Here is a 22,780-nt window from a genome sequence, read left to right on the forward strand (position 1 = left end):
AATGATAATGGGACCGTATTAAAAATCTTACATATTTTTAACTGTCTGGAGGGGGCCCGTGCCCATCCCCTTGATCCGCCTATGAATATTAGGATTTATATCCAGCAATGACCGTCAGCTGCTATTGCAGATGATCGCTGGACTGCGGACAATCTTTATTTTACTCAAATCATCTCGCCACTTTTCGAAATAAGAGCATTACCGCAGCCGATTCTCTTGGAGACGAGTAATCGATTGCCGGGGTAGAACTTGTTTATTCTTTGAATCGCGGAATCAGCGGTTAGAATACATTCGTGATTCACGAGTAAAGCCTTGAGAAACAATTCTTCTTTAGAAGCCGACTGTGTGATAACATACTCCCTCAGTCCCCACATCTTGGGATATCCTCTTAAAACATTATTAGGAATGGGCGCGATAGGAGAAGGTACCATCAGTTCAAGTTCAGTAACAGGAAACTACAGAAAAAGCTTGCGGCAGTGAAAATTGTCCACTCTCAGTCAAGACTGATATACCAAGATTGACGGAAATGTCCACCGATGATGTTGGTAGCACCAATGTAACTGTCGTTCAATCTCCAGGAAGTAAAATTGGATCCAAAGGAAGACCTCCATTTAAGTTATGTTTCTCCTTATCCTCCGAGTTAGGGAAATCAAAGGCATCTCCGAGAGGTAAGACCTTACTTGTCTTCTTTACCATATATCCACAATCGGTTGATAGGTACAGTTAGGTTATTATACCTATTACATTGAAATATTTCCGCGGATCAATTATCTGACCAACTGTTTTACGATAACTTGGATGATACCATATCAAAGTAATCTAATTCTGGCTTCATTTACAGATCACACGTTGGCAGCTAAATTCTACAATGATAATTCAAGCTCGCTTAACGATAATATAAGCGAAGAAATGGTTAGAGAAATCATTCAAAGGAAGAGCGACGGCCCAAAGCAAAAATTCGCTTACCCTCTATGCGAAAGTCATGAAGTAGGATGGTTTAGTGAGCCTGTGGTGGATAGTAGAGTAATTTACTTTCCTAGAAAGAGTTCTCAAATTACCAAGCCTCATAACATTCAAGTTGACATATAAAATAGTTTGCTTGCAAGGGTGTTACATGTCGTCACCTGGCGTACGACCCTTGACCCTGAATCTCGTAATGCCTCAGCCATTTCTATTATTTAAATGGAAGAGGAAAAAAGAATAATTATTTGATTCATGATCGGTGGCCGTCTTGTCTGTGCAGGAGGCGAGGGGTAGACGGAGGGGAGGGGACGGAAGGCTAGCTCGTTGCTAAGCAACGGGTACTCCGTGCCGTACACATGGCGGCCATGTAAACACAAGAGTGGGGTTGTGGACGTAGAGGCGGCGCATTTCATGACGAAAATGGGGATCAGGTCTGGGAAATAATAAGCTCTATAATTTTTGCAGCTCATATTCTGTTCAATCTAGCAGATATCAAAATGTGTACTAAAGGTTTCAAGGTTATGATAAATCTTGACGTGCATGCTGTCACATGTCCGGGAGTGTGGTTGTGCCCCAATGGAAAGGTTTGTTTGAAGATTAATATTCTAGGGTTTTCCTCGAAAACGCAATGTCTTCCACCAGTATTTCCTCTGCTGTACCACGAGCAGTTTTCTTTCGAAAAGGTAAGACTTGCATTTGAGTTTATTAATGTATCGAATATCACTTCTGAAGACCTAAATAAACAAGTTGGTGCAGGTGCACAGATGGCCGCGCTTTCGAATGAAGGAAATTGATTTAATTAGGTCTTTGTGATCATGATTTTTTTATATGGTATGGTAGAATGTACGTTGATATATGGGCTTGTGCAGGTGCATTGATCAATCCAGGTCTTCAGGATTCACAGTTGACTCAATATTTTTAGTCATTGTTTTTGTCCCTATAGCTCATATCAACATGCCGTCAGCTTGTGGATTTGCAGAAGCACTTCGAGGAACAAATGGTGCTGATGACTTTGGTCCAAAAAGGAGGACCTGATGCCGTCGACGAAGTTGTTTTGGCTACTTTCGAAATAGCCCTCTTTGACTTGCTCTACCCTTCTACATCGCGACGGGGTGTTTTGGCTGGAATAGATGTTGATCTTTTGATGGAACCTTCATGCCACTTTCCTGTAACTATCAAGTATTATAATGAAATGCAAAAGGATTTATTTCGTTGTGCCTTGCGTTCTCCATGAATTGATACAAATTTTTCTAGGGTATTATTGCTCCCAAAGTGGAAATATCCACCAAAACAACTGTGGAGGAAATAAATATTGCCTCGAGGAAAAGTAGAAAAGGATATATTAACCCGAAAACGTTGACTTCTAAGGTGAGGACTTGTGATGATTCATGAATTTGAACCATTGTCAATATGGGGAACCAGTAATTGTATTAAGAGCCGAGTAATGTCCATTATTTTTTAGTAGCCTGTCTTAGCTTGGGCAATAGGATGCTCAATGTCTGACTAGTTTCATCCTAATGGTTCTCCCAAGGTTGGTGAATCTTTTTCCAGATTCCGCATGCTCCTATCTCTCACTGTTAAGGGAAACATTATGGCTATTGCTTTCTCTCTTTGGCACTCAAACCTGTCTTGGAGCAGCCACTGAGCTGCTCCAAGACAGATTTGGTGCCAGTCAATAATGAGAAATTATAGAATAAACCATTTCAAAATTTCTCCTCAAAACCGGTATGATTATCTAGCTAAAGTTACACTATATCTTTCATGTGCTAATGCTAGAGTCAGGGATAAGGTTGAATCAATTATGGTTGCACATGATTTTTTTCTGGCTTGAGCTATCAAGGAAACAGTATGATCAAGAGTTAATAATGTGTTTCCCTTACTTGATGCTCTTTTAAAAGTAATTTCTGTAATGAAAGATAGCAATTTCCTATCATTGTTCTGAAGTATTTTAATGAAATAAACCTCTGGAGCTGGTCTCATAAGGATTGGCTTTGGACAAATGATAAGTGGCCAGTGGCTGTTTAAGGAACTGGCTCCTGACGTGAGGTGGAATTTATATTGCCTATATGAGGAATATGATCAGTTCATGGGAAAAATGGCTACCTAGGACGGTGGCCTCTGAATAGAGGTTAATGTTGAGAAAAATTTCTGGATTTTTCAGTCATAGGGTGATATTCAACTTCTTTAGTAACATTATATCTGGTTTTGCTAACTAGTAGGCTCCTGATGGCTGCTGGAGGTTCTTACAGCTTCATCTCTCCTTCCCTGTGCTTACCCCAGTGGCATTGTCAGTCGTGTATCTTGTAATTGGGCCTCCTTCCTTTTTCTTTCCCCCCCCCCTCTTGGGTGTAAAAGTCTCAGACTTCCTGTCCTCAACAGTGCATGCCTGGGCAATTCGATATTGAATTGAGGTGATGTTTTTTTCAGGTTTCACTGTATATTAATATTCTTATCGATTTACGTATTGAATTCCTGAAAAACTTATTCAACACATATTTTAGTGAGTTCTGTAGCTCTTCTTTGTTTCCTGGTACTATAGGAATATTATATACGTAGAAAAGCTTGTTGTTTTCAATTCTAATCACCTTGATTCCCTGCCCATGTATTTTCTCGACTACTTTTATGTGTACATACATATATACTGCAGAGTGCTAACAATAGGTTGTTTCCGTCATGGATCCATTGTTAATTTTTGCCACCATATCTGTTCCTTCTGGTGTGAAATATTGTAGCGATCTTGTGCCAGTGAATATGGCAGATAATTACTCTGATGTTTTAGGCCAAAGCCTAGTTCCACAGTGTTAAATATCTAATTTCATCCAGTATGATCATATTCCTCCTCCATTTCCAAGGCAGTCTACCTACTTTAGTTAACTCAAGTGTAACATTTTCTCTATGAGTGGTATCAGGTATAGTATTGAAATATGGTTTAATGCTTTCCCGGCGAATAATGTGGGTAAACTTTTCTCGGGATTCCCACCGGGTTAATGTTTTAATATCGGCCAACGTTTCAAGTACTGTCTCGGCACTCATCTTCAGGGCTAAATATAGGTATAGTATTGTTTCCTTTATCTCCTTATTCTTCCTGAATCCAAAATACTTTTTTTATTTTTCCATCACTTCCTCTGCGCATCATCTAATTACAAATTGGGAAGTCATGTGAGTCATACTGGTCCTACTCCTAGACTTCAGGTTCGGTGCTCCAAAATCTCAGTCCTTGTTCTTTTTGGTTTGGTCACCATTTTGCTCCCATTAAAGTGTCCTGACAGCTTTCTGAATTAAACACTTTTACCCCAGTTTCTAGATGCCTATACTTTCACCAGGTACTTCGATTATTTCTTTGCTGTATATTCTCTGGGTGCCTTTCCACATTTCAAGTCTCTAAGTACTACCTGGAATTTGATTCTTATTATTCCTGGACCACATTCCTTGCTTTCCTCTATGCACTTGGTTATTTGAGGATGCTTTTCCTTGATCCATTGGGAAAATTGATCCATAATTATAGCTATTTAGTGTACCCTTTTACATCCATTGCTGATGTCTTAATCTTCCATTTGGTGTCTCAATATTTTCTGTTTTTCATTTAGCTTCCTTTCTCCAAATTTTCTGTTGATTTTTATTGTGTCCATTTCTGATTTCTCCTCCATCATGTTGTTGTCAATATTTTTGCTGCAGATTTTGCTCTATTTCTCTCTGGCCTTTGTAAGTTCTTATCATAATTTGATTCATAAGCCTTATATAGTACTTTTACCGTTTACCTTATTTTTTTAATTCTTCTTATTTTCTTGTAGATCTACTATGAGCTCCTCCATCTTTGGTTTCTCCATTAACTTGGTTACTTTCCAGTGGTACTTTTAGTGATACTGCAATGGCCTTTTAGGGATTAATCCCTTCTTCTAAGTATTCCACTTTGATTTTTAACTGTTGGTATAGTTTGATGTCAATGGCAGCTGCATATTTTCTTCTGCTTCTTTCCTCCTCTAATGGCGTAAGAATCGATTCTCATTCTTGTTCGGTCTTTCTCATTTTCTTGTGCCTCAGTTAACTTTCCATTGCCCCTTGATGGTGGTCGCTGTTGATATCCTCAGCAGGGTAAGTCTTGCAATGCATCACTTCACTCTTATTCCTTTGCCAACCTGGATGTAGTCAGCCTGGTATTTGGCTTTGTCTCATCTTATCTTTCGTGTGTATCATCATGCTGATGTTGCACAAAGATGGTTTCTGCCACCTCTTGTTTCTTTTCACTTCAGAAGTCTTTCTGCTCCCAGCCTCTTGATTTTGTATATGTAATCCTTTGATGTTTAACTGCAGTCTAATCATCTCCATCTTCGATTCTACTGACTTTCATATATCCCCAATTATATCACTTTCACATGTAAAATGAATGAATGAAACTATTTATGATTTAAGTTAATAACTTAAATGCATTTATATGTTTAATTTCATCATTAATTTTATTAGCATTGAATTCAATTTCTAAAATTTTTACTAACCGATCACATTTAACGTGGAAAATATGGGTCGAAAAGAAAAAAAATGGAGATGAGGTGTTTGCCTAGCATTTGGCTCTAGGTTAGCCTGCATAATGTTAACTGAAAAAAAAAACTTTATTTTTAAGTCACTTTATGTAAATTTTACTTCTATCAGTTACTTTTTTCAGAAGAGTAACTTTTAACTTGGCTGCTTATTTTTTTCGGGACTTACCTTTAAATTCAAGAGGTTAATTTTTTCTTAACCTCTGCAACTGTGATCTTATTCTTAGTCCCTATCCAGAATCTGATGGCTCTGTCAGATGTACCCTTGCCTTTTCTCATCCTCAAAGTAATTGTTTATAAGTAGTTGGCATTATTTATTCATTTCTTTGGGTTTTCACATTACAATGCTAACAAGGCTACCCATAGTAATTTGGGGCCTGGTGAGTTCTCTTTCCCCACCCATTTTACCTTTAAGAGCTCTCTTTACAGTTTGATGGGGACCTCTGAAATTGGGGTTCTTGCACAAAGCACTTCCCTTCTGGGTGGGCATCGTTTTTTTTATTTATTGTATTTTCCTTTTTTCTTGTTTGTTCATGGTCTAAATCCACTATGGTAAACTTAACCTTAAAATAGCCATTATCTTGAATATTTGAAGTATCTGGTATCCTATAATTCATATTTCTAGCTGGAATTTTCTTAATAACACCTCCATTTCAAGCAATATTGATGCTTTTGAAAATTTCAACTAGTTTTGAATTAAAAAAGATTTGGAAATGGCTTTTTGGCAATTGTTGATAAACAGAGTTATTGTCTTAATGATTTGATTTTCTCACTTAACTCAGTGTTAATTAATTATGTTTTTAAAGAGCAGCTAATGTGGTGATACGTTTATTGTATTTTTGTCCTTATTGCCTCTTATTTCTCCTCAACTCATAAAAAAATGATTGATTTTACTCAGCTAGTCAACAATATGCATTCATTTACAGACCTCTGAAAAACAAAGTGATGGTCATTGTGATTGTCATTGCTGTTCCGCTAAGAGTCACCACCCACCATTAGTGGATCATAATAAAAATGTGCGTGGTACATCAAGGTCATCAGATCGTATTAATACAATTCCACAGCTACCAGGTATGGTGATTCTTATATTAACCTTAAGAGAACTGAGGGAATAATAAGAACTGATTTTAGTATTTGTCATATTATTATATTATTTCTCTCATTGCTTCATTCTTAAATGTGCTAATTTTGTTTTCGAAAGAAGATTCGTAGTGTTGAAATATTTAAAGTACATAATTAGGGTGTGTATTAGTATTGTAAAGTTGGGTACATGATACATGCTTCCAAAACAGGATAATAGTTTCTCTTCCCTGGTGGTGGAATAGCTTAAAATCAATTATATGCAATCTCACATTGTAATAAATACTATATTGACATGACTAGGTATGTTTCAGAGCAGTATCTTCAGGTCTTGGCCAATCATTTTACTCTCCCATGCCCAAGGGATTCATTTATTTTCATTAGGACTGCATTGCTATGTAGATGCACTTACATTGTCATAGGATAGGAAAGCAAGAGAGTTGAGCCTTGCTCTATTGAAGGCTTATTCAAATCAAGTTATCTCATTTTAAGTCTTAAGGAATCACTCCTCTTCCGAAGACCAAAGTTGCTGTGTGTTAAATCAAGATAAGTTGTTAACTAGAGATAAGGGCCTTTTTTGTAGCCCTGTCTGATTTTCATTATCAGTATTTAGATGTCACTGGACTTCATTAATTTGCAGCTAATTTAGTTCTGTAGTTTTTGTGTGCAGAAGTTTCAAACAAGGAAATGGTGAATACGGGGAGGGAGTTAACTCCCATTTCCATTTACCCAAATATGTTTGGGAGGATCAGTCTTCAGTTATTTCTGCTATTATAATCCATCTCAAAATGTAACCATTATGCTAATATATCTGCCCTCCATTCTGCCAGCATCCTTGGTAACAAATAATTTAACACGTTGAGTGCCGCGTGGTTTTATAGCGACTTCCCCATCTTCCGAGCGCAGGTATCAAGGTATGTACAGCAAAACGAAGGGCAATACTGGCAAATTAGAATTTACTCGATAGAAATATTAAAACGTATTAGGGCTATTGTATCTTATCGGTATTTCTGTTCTTTTGAAGATATTTCTACACAGAGTGGAAGAAAAATAGCACGAAATTTCACCAAACAGGTTATAACATTTTGTGACACTTGTGAGGGACAACTATTTACCTTGTTTAAAAAAATCCATTAAAGTTTTCCGAAAAATATGTTTAAATTTTACCCTTATTATCATATTTTATACTATCAGTCACCAGTGACTGACGAGGCATTCAACCTGTTAAATATTGGTGTGAAAGTGATGTTATTAAAGCATTGTAAATTTTCTATTGCACTAAGCTCTCTGGTTCAATTTTCTATGAATGGAGGAAAATGCACATTCTGAAATGGCATTTGCCTATTTATATGTTTCCTATAATATAAGTTTTTGTGATTTTAAGCCCTTCTGCATATTTTTTTACTTCTTACAATTAGATTTATTCCCTTTTTCTTGAAGCCTTACTTCTTAATAGTAAAGGATACTTCGGAAGAACTCCTCAATAACAGTCATTGGGTAGGTTCGAAGATTTTCGCGGCGTTGGTTAGATGATGTTTCCATTCTATTCGGGTTTCTTCACCGCGTTTGTTGTATATTAAAGACAACAGTTTCGCCGGCGTTACAGTCGGCGTCTTCAGGTCAAAGGTAAAATTTTTGGAAAATTTTTCCGCCTTTTATAGGCATAAAATTTTTCGCCTTATATAGGCGGCGGCGGCTGCTGATCCGCTGCTGCTCTCTCATTGGCCGGTTGTCCATCTCTCATTGTTGGTGGTCGGAGAATCCTCTTCCATGCAGTATGCAAGCTGTAGCCTTGATCTCTGTTGAAATTTGCAGGCGTTTTCGCTATCTCAATAGCTTCTCTGATCAAGCGAGGGAAGTATTTATTCTCTTTAGCTATTATCCTGGCGTCTTCAAAGAGGATGTTATGCCCAGGTTCACTCCAAGCATGCTCAGATATGGCTGAGAGTTGGTGCTGCTTGTTTTTCATAGCCCTCCGATGTTCCTGCAATCGGACTTTCATTGATCTGCAGGTCTCGCCAATGTAATATTTACCACATGAGCAAGGCACTCGATATATACCCTCATAAAGGTCCATTGGGAGTTTGTCCTTCGCTCCGGGTAGCATGTCTGATATCTTTGCCACGCAATTGAAACGTGTAATTACGTTGTGTTTTCTGAGCATTCTGGCAATCTTTTCTGATGTGCCCGCCACAAAGGGAATTGTGGCGTATGCTTCCGGCTCCGGCCGGCTCTCTTCCTCAGAGGTCCTTTTTGGGGCTGCGTCTTTGTTCTCCTGCTCCACAAATCTTCTATTCAACATGCTACTGCTGTAGCCATTCCTTACCAGCACTTCAATGAGATGCTTCTTCTCCGCAGATAGTGACTCGGTGTCTGAGATGGCATAGGCACGATGTATTAATGTTGCCACCAAGGAGATTTTTTGCACTGGGTGGTGGTGCGAAGAAGCGTTGAGATAGCGGTCAGTATGCGTTTTCTTTCTGTGAACGGCATGTCCTAGGAGCCCATTTCTTTTCCTTTTTACCAAAACATCCAGGAAGGGAAGTTGACCATCATGTTCCATTTCCATTGTGAATTTGATAGCGTGGTGCTGCGAGTTGAGATGCTGTAGGAATTTCTGCAATTCTTCGGCGCCATGGGGCCAAATGATGATTGTGTTGTCAACGTATCTCAGCCAGAGCGATGGTTTCTTTTCGTACGACGCGATGGCCTTTTCTTCGAAATCCTCCATGAAAAGGTTCGCTACAACTGGAGATAGTGGAGACCCCATAGCTGCCCCCTCTGTTTGTTCGTAAAATTCCCCATTCCATAAGAAATAAGAATTTCGGCTGCGAAACCACCGAGACTATACAGCCTACCAAAAATCCACAAAGAAAACGTACCTCTGAGGCCGATTGTGAGTCAAATCGACTCCCGTCTCCCGAGACAAAATATTTTTTCCTCCGAATATGACACCGATGCCCAAAGCAGTTGAGCAGTTTGAGAGGAAGGAAGCCAAGAGATTGGTAGTAGGAGAGAGACCGACATAGGGAGGGGAAGTGGAGGTGGGGGGATCCTTCTCTGGAGGACAGCAGTGCCAGTTCCCTGCCAGCACTGTGTTAGATGTTGAGCCAAAGGCCAAAGGAAGGCCAAAACATCCATCACAATTAACAACATTACGCCAATCTGAGTGCATGCACGCACTACCTGTATATATTTTTTTAATTATTAAAGACACAACTTTTACTCAGATGTTTGATCAATTCTGAGTCTCTATTTGGAGTGGAGTAATTCCCATGAGAAAAAGGCAATTTTTTTGGGAAGGCAGCAATTGTTTTCCTCCCAACTGGTTTCACGTGCGTAACTGTAAAAACATACAAACCAAGGCTACATATATCCCATGCATTTTAGTGGAAACGGTTCATTGTTGCATGCGGACATGCCCCCCCCCCCCCCCCAGCGATATTGATGGTAGCATCCTACAAAGGCATTTTCTGGTATCCAGTTCCCTTAAATTATTTTGATTTACCTAATTTCACCTGTATTTCCTACATATTTCTCTTTTTGTGTGTGTATGCATTTATGAATTATTTATTTGAAAAATAAAAATGTTATGTAAGTATCTTGTTTGGTTTATGAAGTTTTTTCTAATTGGGGTATTTAATTTGTTCCCTGGTTGAAATTATGATAGCATTGCCGTGTAACCGATGGGGTGGGAAAAAACTAACATGCCAACATTTTAAAGATGAAGACTGGCTCCGGAAATGGGTTTCCAAAGGGAAGGAAAAAATCTCCAGCCCTGAACGCAGCCACAGTTTACAGAGGCCTGCATCTTCAGAAGCAATTAAAAATGGTAATGCCTTCATGTTTTTTATGATGTGAGGATGTATTTTCATCTCATTCATGCATTCAGTAGAAGGGAGAAGGATTGAAATATTTCATGGCTTTAAAAATGGAAATTAACCCCAAAAAAATTGAAGCACGATTTTTTGTTTTTTAGCCATATCTCCAGTTTTTATTTTTATAAAATCTTTTTCTTGATTTTAAAATGTATGTACTATTACGTTCTACCATCCTGATTTTTTTCAAATTGTTTTGACCGAAAACTAAACTTTTACATAAGTTTGAAAATTTCAAAATTAAAATTAAAATTTTAGGAAACAACAGACGTGATGAAAAAAAGATACACATGTTGTTACCCCTACATCAAGGTATAATCCTAATTTTTTCAGATTTTTAAAATTGGTGGAACACTATCAAAAACACGAACAACTGCTTTGTGCCATTTGCATCTATGTATTCCAGGAGGATATTTGAGTTGATTGTTGAGAGCCACAATTGTTGATCAGTTTGTAATATTATTGATTAAGGCTACAGATTAGCACAAACAATCCCTATCACACTTTCGCAAAATTTTTCTGTGTGGGACTTTGGGTACAAGTAAAATTTATGGTTACATTTTTAGTTTAGTTTTCACTTAATGTGTTTTTCAGATTATTGTAAGTGCATCCTGTCTCATCGGAGTGGCTATTGTGCTGTCTGTAATATGTACAAGAAGTATTTCCCCAAGCAGGAAATGGATTCATGTAAATCATCCAAATGCAATTGTCAATCTGGTGAGTAGGAAGAATCTTAGTGTGGTGCACCAACGTATCCATTTTGTATGATATTCTGCGTTTTTGCCTCAATATTTTGTCTATTCTGTGTTGTGGTTTCATTATGAGGTAAATATAACTACATATTTAAGCTATAATTATATGCTTCATTCATATTTTTATCTTAAGCTAGTTATATGATACATTTTGGATATTGTTGTGTCTTTATTAGAGATGGGTCGAATAGCATTTTTCTCAAATTTGAATATCGAATACAAATACATATATACTTGATTCTTTTCCGAATACCTCACTCGAATATCAAATATGTACTGCATTACTGAATATGAATTTTTCCACCTTTTTCAAATACAAATTAAAAAAGAAATATGCTGAACACTTTGCATGTTATTCTACTTCAATGCGGCTCCCAAATCCTGACGCAACTGTCACCCACGATTACATCAAACTTGCGTGCATGAAGCACTTCAATGCTTTTGTTCTTTCTTATATACGTATTGAAGGTTATTTAATTAGTGTTGTTTTACTGCATTCTTTGAAAACCTAAATTTAAATATAAAATTGACAATAACTTTAAAATTAGAATATTTAAAACATAAATTTGATCATGCATAAGGGAGTCAGAAAAGGAACAGACTTTGCGTGTGCATTTGAAAGTGTACATACATTCTTCTCAGTGTTGTTCTCGTAAAGTCATCAGGATTATACATATTCTAATGCTTATTTTCAATGATAAGTTTTCATAAAAATATTATTGAATAATTGAACCAACCAAATATGAAAACCTTCATGAAAGACCCAACCGCTGTCATCGGATTTCAATTGAATCAGGGATGATCTGTGCTGTGTATTTGAAATTTGAATAATTGATAACTTCTTGTCATTGAATATGGAATAGTGTAAAAAGCTCATTATTCAAGGTATTGGGTGATTCAACTGTTCGAATGACCCATCCCTAGTCATTATGCAACTGTTGTTGATAACACAGCCTATAAATGTTTGCATGGTAACTAAGAAATATGTTTTCAGTAACTTTTTGCGATATTTTAGCAGTATTCTATTTTTTTTTACCTCTCCTCTTCTGCAACATAGTAGTATCGTAGAGTAAGTGTATTTGGGGGCTCACCTCACCTACAAAAATCATATATATTTTTGACGTATACGTGCCTATAACTTTTAATTTTTTGCAATTTTTTGAATTTGCTCGTTCCACAAGCCTGAAAATATTTTCTGAAGAAGAAAGGGTCGCTACATTTAGTGATGACAATAGTTAGTCGATTTTGTTCATGACAATAATTGTAAAAAATATTTCCTTGAATTTCGGCTAGTCACTTGGCTTTTCCGACTTTATATGTATTCATAATCCAGTTGCCAGCAGACCGTTCTTAGTAAATATTAAGGTGAAACTAGCAGGAAAAGTTTATTGTACAATTTTTTGCCGTAATGATCAACTTTAATTCGCTCTCAACTCAGTTTAAACGTTGTTTTATATATCTTTTGGACAAAAAATACGGAATTTTGCAAGGCACAAATCAATTGCCTGCTAACTTTTGTATCTTATTATAAAGGTCCATATATGCTGCATTTGAAATTTGAAGAAAACTATAAAGGTACTTTTGGTGGAAAAATTATAACTTTATCTTGAGTATGAAAGGAGTTATGAATTTTTGATTTTCTCATGTATTTTTACCGCACCATTATTTCAGCCCCTTGCTATTTCGTGGCAGTTTTCTGTGGATTTTTCATTCAATTGTCGGTTAATAGTTTTCAACAGCATCCTGCAAACTTCAGGGAAAGTTCTTAATGCCTAATGTAATTTCCTATACATATATCTTAACTTTTTTTATGTTTTTAGCTGAGTTTCGACATTGTTATATTCAGTCAAGTATCTTTGAGCCTAAACTTACTGTTTTTGTAAGGTGGAAAGCAGGTACTTGCTCACTGTAGTATCATACGATATAGGTCCATTTTTGCTCCATATGAAATATGGATAAAACTATAGATTTATTTTTGGTGAAAGAATTGTAACTTTATCTCGATTACAAGAGAAGTTGTGAATTTTTAATGGCTGCTCCTCATCAGGTTTTCCTTACTGGCCTGAATCTGCACTGAAGGCTCCCAGCTCCCAAGCTTTTGCCATAAGATAGGTTGGGGAGATGAGTATATTGTTTAGAAGAGAAAGAGATTTTCCACGAGGGAAGATATTTTTCTATTTAAGAGTCAATATAAATTCTGCTGATGTTCATTGCTTTGTTAACCTTTTCGCGCCGAGCTCCTTTGCGGGAAGTTGCTTTTGGCTCTACGAAGGGTTTGAGATTTTCTTTTTCGCCCCGTACGGAGTTTTTTTTCGGCTTGGGACTGACCAGGTAGTCGCTTCCTCCCCTTAATGACCTTTCCTAGCGGGGTCCCGGACCCTTTCCTTGGCAACTGGGCAAATATAATCCTCGACCCTTTTCCCCGAAGGCAGCCCATCCCGGCGTACTTTTGTGGTGTACTTACAATATTAGAGTAATTACCTGGGTAGAGCAGTTCTTATTCCTGCAATGTTATGGAATGCTTCTCACAACATGTGTCTACGTAAAACATTCCCTATTGGTACTTTAAATTTACGAATTTTTAGGATATGCATTAATCAGTATTTATAGCGAAATTCGTTTGTAATACCTTTGTATTCAAAGGTTGGTAAGAGGTTATTCAAAATAGTCGCTGTAATTTTGGCTCACGACAAAGAACTGAGAGAATCATATTTTATTACATTACGAGGGCTTTTTTTCATAGAAGTTAAATCGGATATTCTATCGAATTTCACTGCAAATGTACACTTAGAATGTAGCTAACATAGTAACGTATATTTTTAGATGTAAATCATTACAATATCGCTCCTATAAACTTGCTAGTAAGTTATAAAAATAACAATTAAACATCTAACTTTAGCGTCTCCAAAAATTGTTCTAGGTGATGATCAACTCCGTTAATATGAACGCTAGAATTCCATTTAAAATTTGGAACCAATCAGCAGAACATACAGAATGTAATTCCTGGCATTGATTTTCAATAAATGCAACATGAACGTTTTTAGTTATTTTAACTTATAAACAAATAAATGACCATGAGCACCTTCCTTTAGTGGGACACTGAGAGCCGGAATGGGCCGAGGTAATCCCCACACGGACAATAGGAAAGGGTCGAACCTCTCGCGCTGAGGGACCCTAGTGGCGGTTGGGACCCACTTGGCATGCATGACCGTGAAACCGTGAAAACACGGCCTTTGGCCTTTTGCTTCGAAAAATTCAAGCCGTGAGAAGCCGGCCTTCCTTCTTTAGCATCAGAAAATTCAGGCCGTGAAATCACGCCCTGCGTAGGGAAGAGGTTAAATGATCCTCATATTGAATGAAATAGATTTTGGTGATGGTTTGAGGCATTACTTTATGGAATTTATTCATATTAAATGAAAATTAAACTATAATTTTTCACATAAAATATTTATTAGATCACTACCGTGGTTTCAATGCTCTGCATTATCCTCAGGCCCTCATATCCTTACTCTATGGCATTTTAAGGGATCAGGAATACATATGTGCAATTTGGGTTGCGTCTTCACAGGATGAGAGATTACATAGATTGTTGATATGAACCACTAATACAGCAACTAGTAGACCCTTAACCGTTTTAAATGGATGAAAATAACATGTAATAGGGTGGGCTGAAAAATGACCTGTTTTCAGGACCAAATATACTCCATGCCGGAAAGTTGTGTACTCATATCAGGGTTTCAGATTCAATGTTTTTTCAAAATCATACATTGTATTAATCACTACCATCCTAGCCCTAAAGTTAAAAATTCTGCCAAAATTCAGCTGGATTTGGGGACCTCCAGAGAAGTAGCCACTGTAGTTAAGCCCATTTCAGTAATAACCAATGATGATCTTGACTTTCAGCATCATAGTTTCGAAATTAAAGTTTATTAAAAAAATTCAAATGTTTTGCGACATGTGAGAATGATCAAAAAATTTATAGTGTAAGCAATCCACCCGCCACTTAAAATTTCTGGCTGTGGCATCATTTCACATTTTACTTTTTGGAAGCCAAATTTTCTGTAAATATGGTAATTTGTCAAATTTTATCTCTTCGTTAATGACTCAATGAGCTTTAAGAAGGAAATTATTCATATACATAACGAAGCCTAAAAATCATAAATATGGAAATAGTTAAAGGGAAGAAATTATATTTGGTCCATAAACAGAAATTGTATATTAAGTTTAAACATCTCTTAAATGTCTGAGAATGTCTTTATTTGCTTTTAGGTGAAATCTATGCAAACTGTGTATGAAGAAGTGGTTTATTGGTTACTGGTCCATCCAAGGAACTTACTCTTTTCCTCAATTTCTTCCTCCACCAGCCTAAAATGAGGCATATGCATTGTGTACTTGTAATTGTATTTTCATTACTACTCAATGTATACACTCAGTGTATTCATTTTTAGTTATGACTAGGGACATGCAAAAGGTGGGGTTATTTTATAGCCAAAAGTGGTGTTATTTTTCTACAAAAGCGATGTTATTTTGCCCTGAAATCGGTGTTATTTTAACGGCAAAGTAATTTATGTTGATTGAGGGCAGTGGCCCACCCATTGCCTTAAATTTAGGATATTATTGATCGGGAATAATTAAAGCAATAATGTACATGGAGTATTGACTGAATTAACCTATTTTACATATTTATCCTTCGCGTATACATATATCTAGCTTACATAGAGAGAAATTACTTTTAAATGTCTGTAATTTCAAATGAAATATTCCTATTGTGATCAAGTTGTCATCTTTTACATTTGTTCTCTTATCTGTTAACACAGTGCTATAGCAGGAAAGAAATCTTTCTCAGTCCATGTTTGCAGAAGGGATCCAAATTTGCTTAAAGGCACTTAGATGCAAACGATGTCTCAGACATTTGAGCTCCTGGATTGCTTTAATTACATCCACTGAACCGTGGGAATTTTGCTTTTGTAGTAGTTTCTGTAATTCTCCCAACCCCAACATCAACTTCTCTGTCTCCATTGATTCCAGGCCATGAATTTTTTGTTTTTAAGTCAGGGTTCATGTCTGTAGACAGAACTTCTTGGGGATCAAAAACTGAGATCTTTTCAAATACCTATTTTTCTGCTTAGGTCTTCTACCATAAGAGAACTAAGTTTGGTTGACGCTTTTTCAGCCATCTGCATAGGTATTGACTTTACAGCAGCTGCTTTAGGGGTTTTCATGTTTTGCAGGTGTAATAAGTGGTTTTATCTAAAAAAAAGTACTCTTTATGAATTTTCTCGAGGCTCATTTTTAACTTCCTTAACTCTTTCTAAATGGTGGAGTACTCTCCTTAACATGAATGCGGGACTGCGCTCCATGAGACTCTTCGGTCCCCTCTGTATGGAGCATTTATGTTGGACATCTGTTAAGAAAGGTCTTGCAGATAATCAAACACTCTCAACACCAGCCTTTTCTGATCCTTCCTAGTGGGCATTTTGCATTACCTTGGACTCTGAGGGTAGTTGGTCTCCCTCCTTTCGTGGTTTACAACCCTACCAGCAGCATTGGTTTGCTGCCAACTCATGCTTTGTTTATGTGGATAGCTATATGGATGATTGTTGCTTGCACGTAAATTGCAGACTTTCAATTGAATTCCTCGATTTATTCTGAGAATTTTAAAATTTTGAATGAAGCTCTACCGTCAGCATTAACGAATTTAATGCCTTAACAATTTCCATGTTGATTTTATACTGAAATCGAGATATAAGTTAATATTTATGGTAGAATTTCATTTAAAAATTTGTAAATGCTGCCAAAAGACAAAGAATTCAATTCTTCGTTTATATTTTTTGAGAAAGAACCATATATTTATTTCGCAAACTAACTGAATGAACAATTGTATGACTGTGGTCCCTTGCCACAAAGAGGGGTAATAAGAGACGAGGGTCTAGGTTCATGCTTCCGGATTTTGGAAGTTACAGATTTTGCCAGTCCATGGTGTTGGCCTGTGTTGGGTCCCGAAACTAAGACTTTGCGAACCCACGAATGTCATAAAAGTAGGAGAGCAAGGAAACGTATTTTCGGCATTAGGCCTGCGTAGGAAAATCTCAGACGAAAATTTTCGCCTTTCGTCTCCCGGGGCAAGAAACGTCCTGCCGCATATTTTCGTCATTAGTAGCGAAAGGGTTAACTCTTTATAGAATGTGAGCATTTGGATAGTTTGAACCCTCCAGTAATTTTATTAATCAACCATCAGATTCCCATGGCATTTTTGCTACTTTGTAGACATCGTGAATTCGGTTTAGACATCCTCCGGACAAACAAGTCGCCTTATTTCCTCGAGGGTGTTTCTTTGTGGAAACCATGAATTTTCTCCAATTCATGGGCGAATTTCATCGTTTTTTCCTTCTGCTCTGCATGAAATTGTTTTTCGATGCGTAAATTTAAGCCGTAATTTTTTCACGGCATTGGCCGCTCACAGACGCGACTAATTTCCGCGGGCCGCCGTTCCCGCCACAGCGCCGTGAAATCCAGAGAGTCGTCTTGTCGGAAAGTGGCCTGAATTTTACGGCGCTGTGCAGGGAACGGCGGCCGGCGATAAGTCGTTTTGGCACAAAGCTGCCACAATGTAGCTCCGTGTGTATTTCACGGAATAGACGGCGCACAGCCACTTTTTGCCGCTTTCAGACTTTTGCATTGCTCCGGCCGTCGTCAACGGCACGGAACTGTGCATTCAAATAACCATTGGTCTCAATGCATGTCTTCAAGCGAGTCGAATCGCGCAGTTGACGGCACGGCGTTGTTGACGGTCAGCAAGGCAAGGCTCCATCCGGCCCGGCGGTGCGCCGTTTATGCCGTGAAATACACATCGTGCTACCTTGAGGCTACTTTCAAACGCGACGACTTTTCGCCGGCCGCCGTTCACGGCACGGTTCCGTGAAATTCAGGCCACTTTCAAACGAGACATCTCACGGCGCTGTGCCGTGAACGGCGGCCCATGGAAATTCGTCGCGTCGGAAAGCAGCCAATGCAGTGAAAAAATTACGGCTTAAATGTACGTCTCGAAAAATAATTTCGTGGGAGGAGCATGAGCAGAAGAAAAAAATGGTGAAAATCGCGTCTGAGTTAGTGAAAATCGCCCATGAATTGGAGAAAATCGCAATTAACACGAAATTCGCGTATTCGCGGGAAAACCCCGGAAATCGCGTATTTCGCGGGAAAATCCCGGAATTCGCGTTAAAATTCGCGTTATCGCATTTGCGACTTTTGCATGTCCCTAGTTATGACTCAAGCCTCGTAGTATGAGAATGCCTATCCAGCTTCTCAAACCTTGCACAGAATTTGAAGTGGCCATAATAATTAGCACAATCTATAATGCTTGAATGAGAAAGTTATGAAAGCCTCTTTCTCGATGTTATATTACACACCTTATGTTTTACTATGTAAGGTTAAAGCATTCATTTATACATACATTTTACGAATTCAGATCTACTTTCAAAGTTAATTTCATGAAGATTCCAAGTTGGATACTTCAAAATTCCTACAGCCTCTCTTATCAATTGCATAGGTAACACACTTAGCCTACTGCCAGATCCAAAAATCCATAATAAGCTGAAAGATGGTGACGTTGAAGGCATCCCAGGCCATGTCAGCAATCTTGCTTCTAATATGCTGCAAAGCATGTAGTGACACTCAATCAGATGTGTGAAAATCATGCTATAGGTCTCTATGAAGAGATTATCTTAGGATAGTATGGAATCTAGAGGTGAAATGGCATGCAAAGATGCGAAGATTAAAATAGTTTCCAAGTGAAATATTTTGGCATAAAGAGATCATTTTCATAACTGTATCCCACATTCATACTTGAATTATTAATAGACAGGGCCCTTGTCTGTGGCTATGGCTTCATTGTAAGAAGATTTTCTTAAAATTTTGATGCATGAAAGTTTTCTATTTAGGGACTTTATGTATCTATATTAAAAATAATGGGGACACATTAGGTGCATTATACCTCTATGTTTTTGCAATGTATTACCTGTGTTTTTTCTCAGTCCTTATCTCATTTGAATGTGGTTTGACATTATATCATTACAAGCATTCAGAATGAACCATTAAGTCATGGTTTTTTAGCCTATTTTTGCTTTTTGGATGGGGTATTTTGCATTAGCATTGAAAAATGCATATTCTACTATTACTTCTAGTCTTTCATCCCTGCTAATTTATTTGGGTTTAATTGAGTGGGAAGGAATGACAAATATTTATTATTCTTTAACTTACAGATATTGAATCCAAATCCAATCATCAGTTATTACATGAAGCGATTGATGATTCTTCTGCAGCAAAACACTCAAAAAGTTATGAGAATTGCTCTGAAAAAAATAAGCAGCACTTTACTGACTACTCTTCCAACAACAGGTAATTTTTTGTTCCATCAATTATTATTATTTGGCTAATGAAAGTAAATACTTAGGCATTAAAAGTTATTGAATTGTTGTTTTAAGAACCATTGAATTCCTATTTTTCTATTACCCATTTCACTATTAATCTCCATTGAAAAATCTCATAGCTTGGCTTTGCAGACAATGCTGTCAGTATGCTTCAGGCACTCTAAAACTTCTTATCGACATCTTTAAGATCTCAATATTTAAAAAGTTATCATTGGTAAAATTCTGAAATGTGTAGTTATTTAATACCTCTTGTTTTAGCAATTGAATTTGATTCATGGTTTTTCTTTCATTACCTATCTAAAAGTAAGTCTGAAATTGAAAATGGTCTTAACTTCTGATTTAAATGTAGTGACTTTTGGCTTTATTTATTTTTGTGTTTGAAAACAACTGCTACAATGTCCAAGTATGTTGAATGGAGTTTTTAGGTTGAGAATATGTATACATATTGCATTTCCATGCACGTTATCGAGTGTTTGTGGAATAATGAAAACTGATGCTTATTTTTCATTGTTTCTTGGCACTTTTAATGTAGTGCCACTTTTAAAATAATTTTTTCATGAAATTTCTACCAGAATGTAAGACGTAAATGTGGAAGGCTCTGTCTGGTATATTTGGGAATATGAAAAGAAAACCACATCATAGGCCATTTATTTTTTTGTGATTATTGTTCAAGCTTGTGTCGAAAATCGAACTATTACCTGTTTCCTCTATGTATGGAAAAAAACTAATAAATAATGATGTGAGAGCACATTCCACCTGCAGGATTGTGAGGAGTTAACCCATGTGAAAATATTTCCCATTCACTATCTTTTGACTATTCATACTGTTCTCTTGTTTATCCAAAACTAACGAATCTTCATTCTCTGATTCGTCTTCAGCACCACACTTTTAGAGTTCGATGATAAAAAAAATTACACGTAATCTTAGGCTAATTTAATTCCCAGGTTCAACTCTTCAAATGCTTCAAAGTGAACAGGTACTTCAGATGAATTGGCATCCTTTCTATTACTCTGCATTACTAAAGTTCGTATTTCCGTTTCTGCACTGTGGATACGCTCCATTTCTGTATGAGGTAAAAGGAAGAGCACGGGAACTCTGGGATGCCTTTTTTTTTGGCAATTTTACTGTCGTAAATTGAATTTTTACGTGGAAAACATGGCAACCCATATTGATATAGCTGATATTATTTTTATTTTTCATAACCTATTTGTCTTTTGCCAGAAATTTTTGTAGTTTTTATGAACAAGCTACCTTTTGAGTGCAATAATTATGACAGGAGAGCTATTTAAACTGACTTCCACTTACTTCAGAGTCATTTCTGACAATGCCACTGGTAATACTATCTGAATTTTAGCACTGAATCCCATAGATGTGGGAAGTAGCCATGTGGTATTAATGTGATATGCTACTGATACTAATATTATCAGCATGTTACAATTAGGTGAAAAATGTGATAACAGTGATTGCAGTGGAAATAAATCAGCAGCCATTATATTTGAAAGTACTTCTAGGTGTTTGTGTTGGTCACAGAAGGAAGTGATTAACTTTGGTTTTTCTTTCAATCAGGCTTACTGCTGAACTTTCAAGACGAGTAAGACACGCTACAAATAGGGCTGACTATCCATTTCTTCAGCAGGATAAGAGCATGTGTAAATGCTGTACACATCATTACTACAATCTAAAACAGCTGTGACATTGCATCTAAAATGGAAACTTTTGTTTTGTAAATTAGGATTTTCAATATTTTTTGTATTTTTTGATGCAGCAATTTTTAGGGAAAATCTTCAAATCATCCCATAAATGTCATATTCTGAGTTTTCATGGCTTTTCTAAGAAAGTTCTTTTAGTGTATGTCATGTTCCAAATATTATTGAATTAAGAATAGAAGAATTTTGCACAACTTTTTTGTGGTTAATCACTGTTCTACAATAATCAACGCAATCTACAATAATCAGTTGGTAATTGGTGGGAAACATAAGGGCTGTTTAATAGACTTCCGGGACTGTGTGATTCTTAAAAATATATTGATTTAAAAAATACAATAGCACGAAGGAAATTATTACATAGCTACTTTGGTAAAACATTATTATTCAAGGGTAGTACATATCAAATTGATGTACCTTTGTCTCCACTTATATGTATCTTAACTTTTTATTTCATCCGAGAGCCAGATGAAATTAATTGTATTAATTTTGGTTAGTTGGATTAAAGCACATCTTTAGAAGGGTTTTACTTGAAGCAATATCCTCATTGAAATTTCATTAGACAAAGAGTTTTATGGCAAAATGTGGTTAAATAAAATGAAAATATTCCATTTTGATGAAAATAGTCAAGATATCCTGAAAGTCTGCTTAAATACCAATTGTTTGAATTTGATGGGTTGACCCCATATTAGTGATTACCTGTCTCAAAAAATATGCATGAAAATTACAATGAGATTGTTTTGGTTTCATTCCAATTTTCTCTGTGTAAGATTTTTCTGAATCCAATGATTTATTTGACTTACATTAATACCACCATGCATTTTAGTGTGAATGATAGTGAGGATGTGAGAGGTGGAGGTCTGTGGATTCTTTGAAACAGAGTTTGCAGGGTGACGTCATTGCCTCCACACTTCTCATTCATATCACAGAAATATCTCAACCTTCTTTTATTTATTTCCTTATTTTTCTTTACGCATCCTTTTATTACCTCCTCATTGAATGCTGTTATTTAAAGGATGTCAGATGCTCTGAATTTTCCCATTTTTAGTGCTCTGTAGGTTCGATATCTTTGATTTCTGAAAGAAACTTTTTGGAGAATATTAGATCATTGTTCTGTGGTTACATTTTGTTTCTCCTGTCTTCCTCATATTTTGAAAGAGCTGTGTAGACTTACTTATCTCTTAATTTTTAGGTTATTGATGGTTGGTGTATGTTTATTGTCAGATATTGTATACATTGGTGGTCTGAAAAGTTCTCCTCCCAATTTATTGATGGCAGCGCATCTCTGATTATTTTTTCCTAGTGTTTCCACCACTATTAGTAAATATTACGCAGTGCTTCATTTTGGCTGGAACTTGGCGAATGGCATTCAAGCACCTCTCAGGGAAAATTGGTACTTACTGAAACTCGGCACTGCACTGGCACTGACAATGTGTGAAC

At 36.9% G+C, this 22,780-nt stretch overlaps 1 protein-coding gene across 3 annotated transcripts in view; it reads left to right on the forward strand.

The window, feature by feature from the left end:
• The first annotated feature begins 206 nt into the window (after positions 1-206).
• Positions 207-22,780, forward strand: part of LOC124172267 (spermatogenesis-associated protein 6) — a 31,821-nt gene continuing 9,247 nt past the window's right edge. The window contains exons 1-9 of one of the 3 annotated variants that reach the window (XM_046551695.1): positions 212-668; positions 842-1,646; positions 1,907-2,131; positions 2,218-2,331; positions 6,425-6,569; positions 10,249-10,410; positions 11,051-11,173; positions 19,470-19,605; positions 21,204-21,836. In XM_046551695.1, the coding sequence (XP_046407651.1) occupies positions 1,461-1,646; positions 1,907-2,131; positions 2,218-2,331; positions 6,425-6,569; positions 10,249-10,410; positions 11,051-11,173; positions 19,470-19,605; positions 21,204-21,330 (1,218 nt within the window). In that variant the 5' untranslated portion in view covers positions 212-668; positions 842-1,460 and the 3' untranslated portion in view covers positions 21,331-21,836. Of the gene's footprint in view, positions 669-841; positions 1,647-1,906; positions 2,132-2,217; positions 2,332-6,424; positions 6,570-10,248; positions 10,411-11,050; positions 11,174-19,469; positions 19,606-21,203; positions 21,837-22,780 lie in introns of those variants that run through there. The other 2 variants (XM_046551688.1, XM_046551701.1) reach the window with 2 other exon arrangements.

This window comes from Ischnura elegans, chromosome 1, assembly GCF_921293095.1.
Source record: "Ischnura elegans chromosome 1, ioIscEleg1.1, whole genome shotgun sequence".
In the NCBI taxonomy this organism is placed as follows: domain Eukaryota; kingdom Metazoa; phylum Arthropoda; class Insecta; order Odonata; family Coenagrionidae; genus Ischnura; species Ischnura elegans.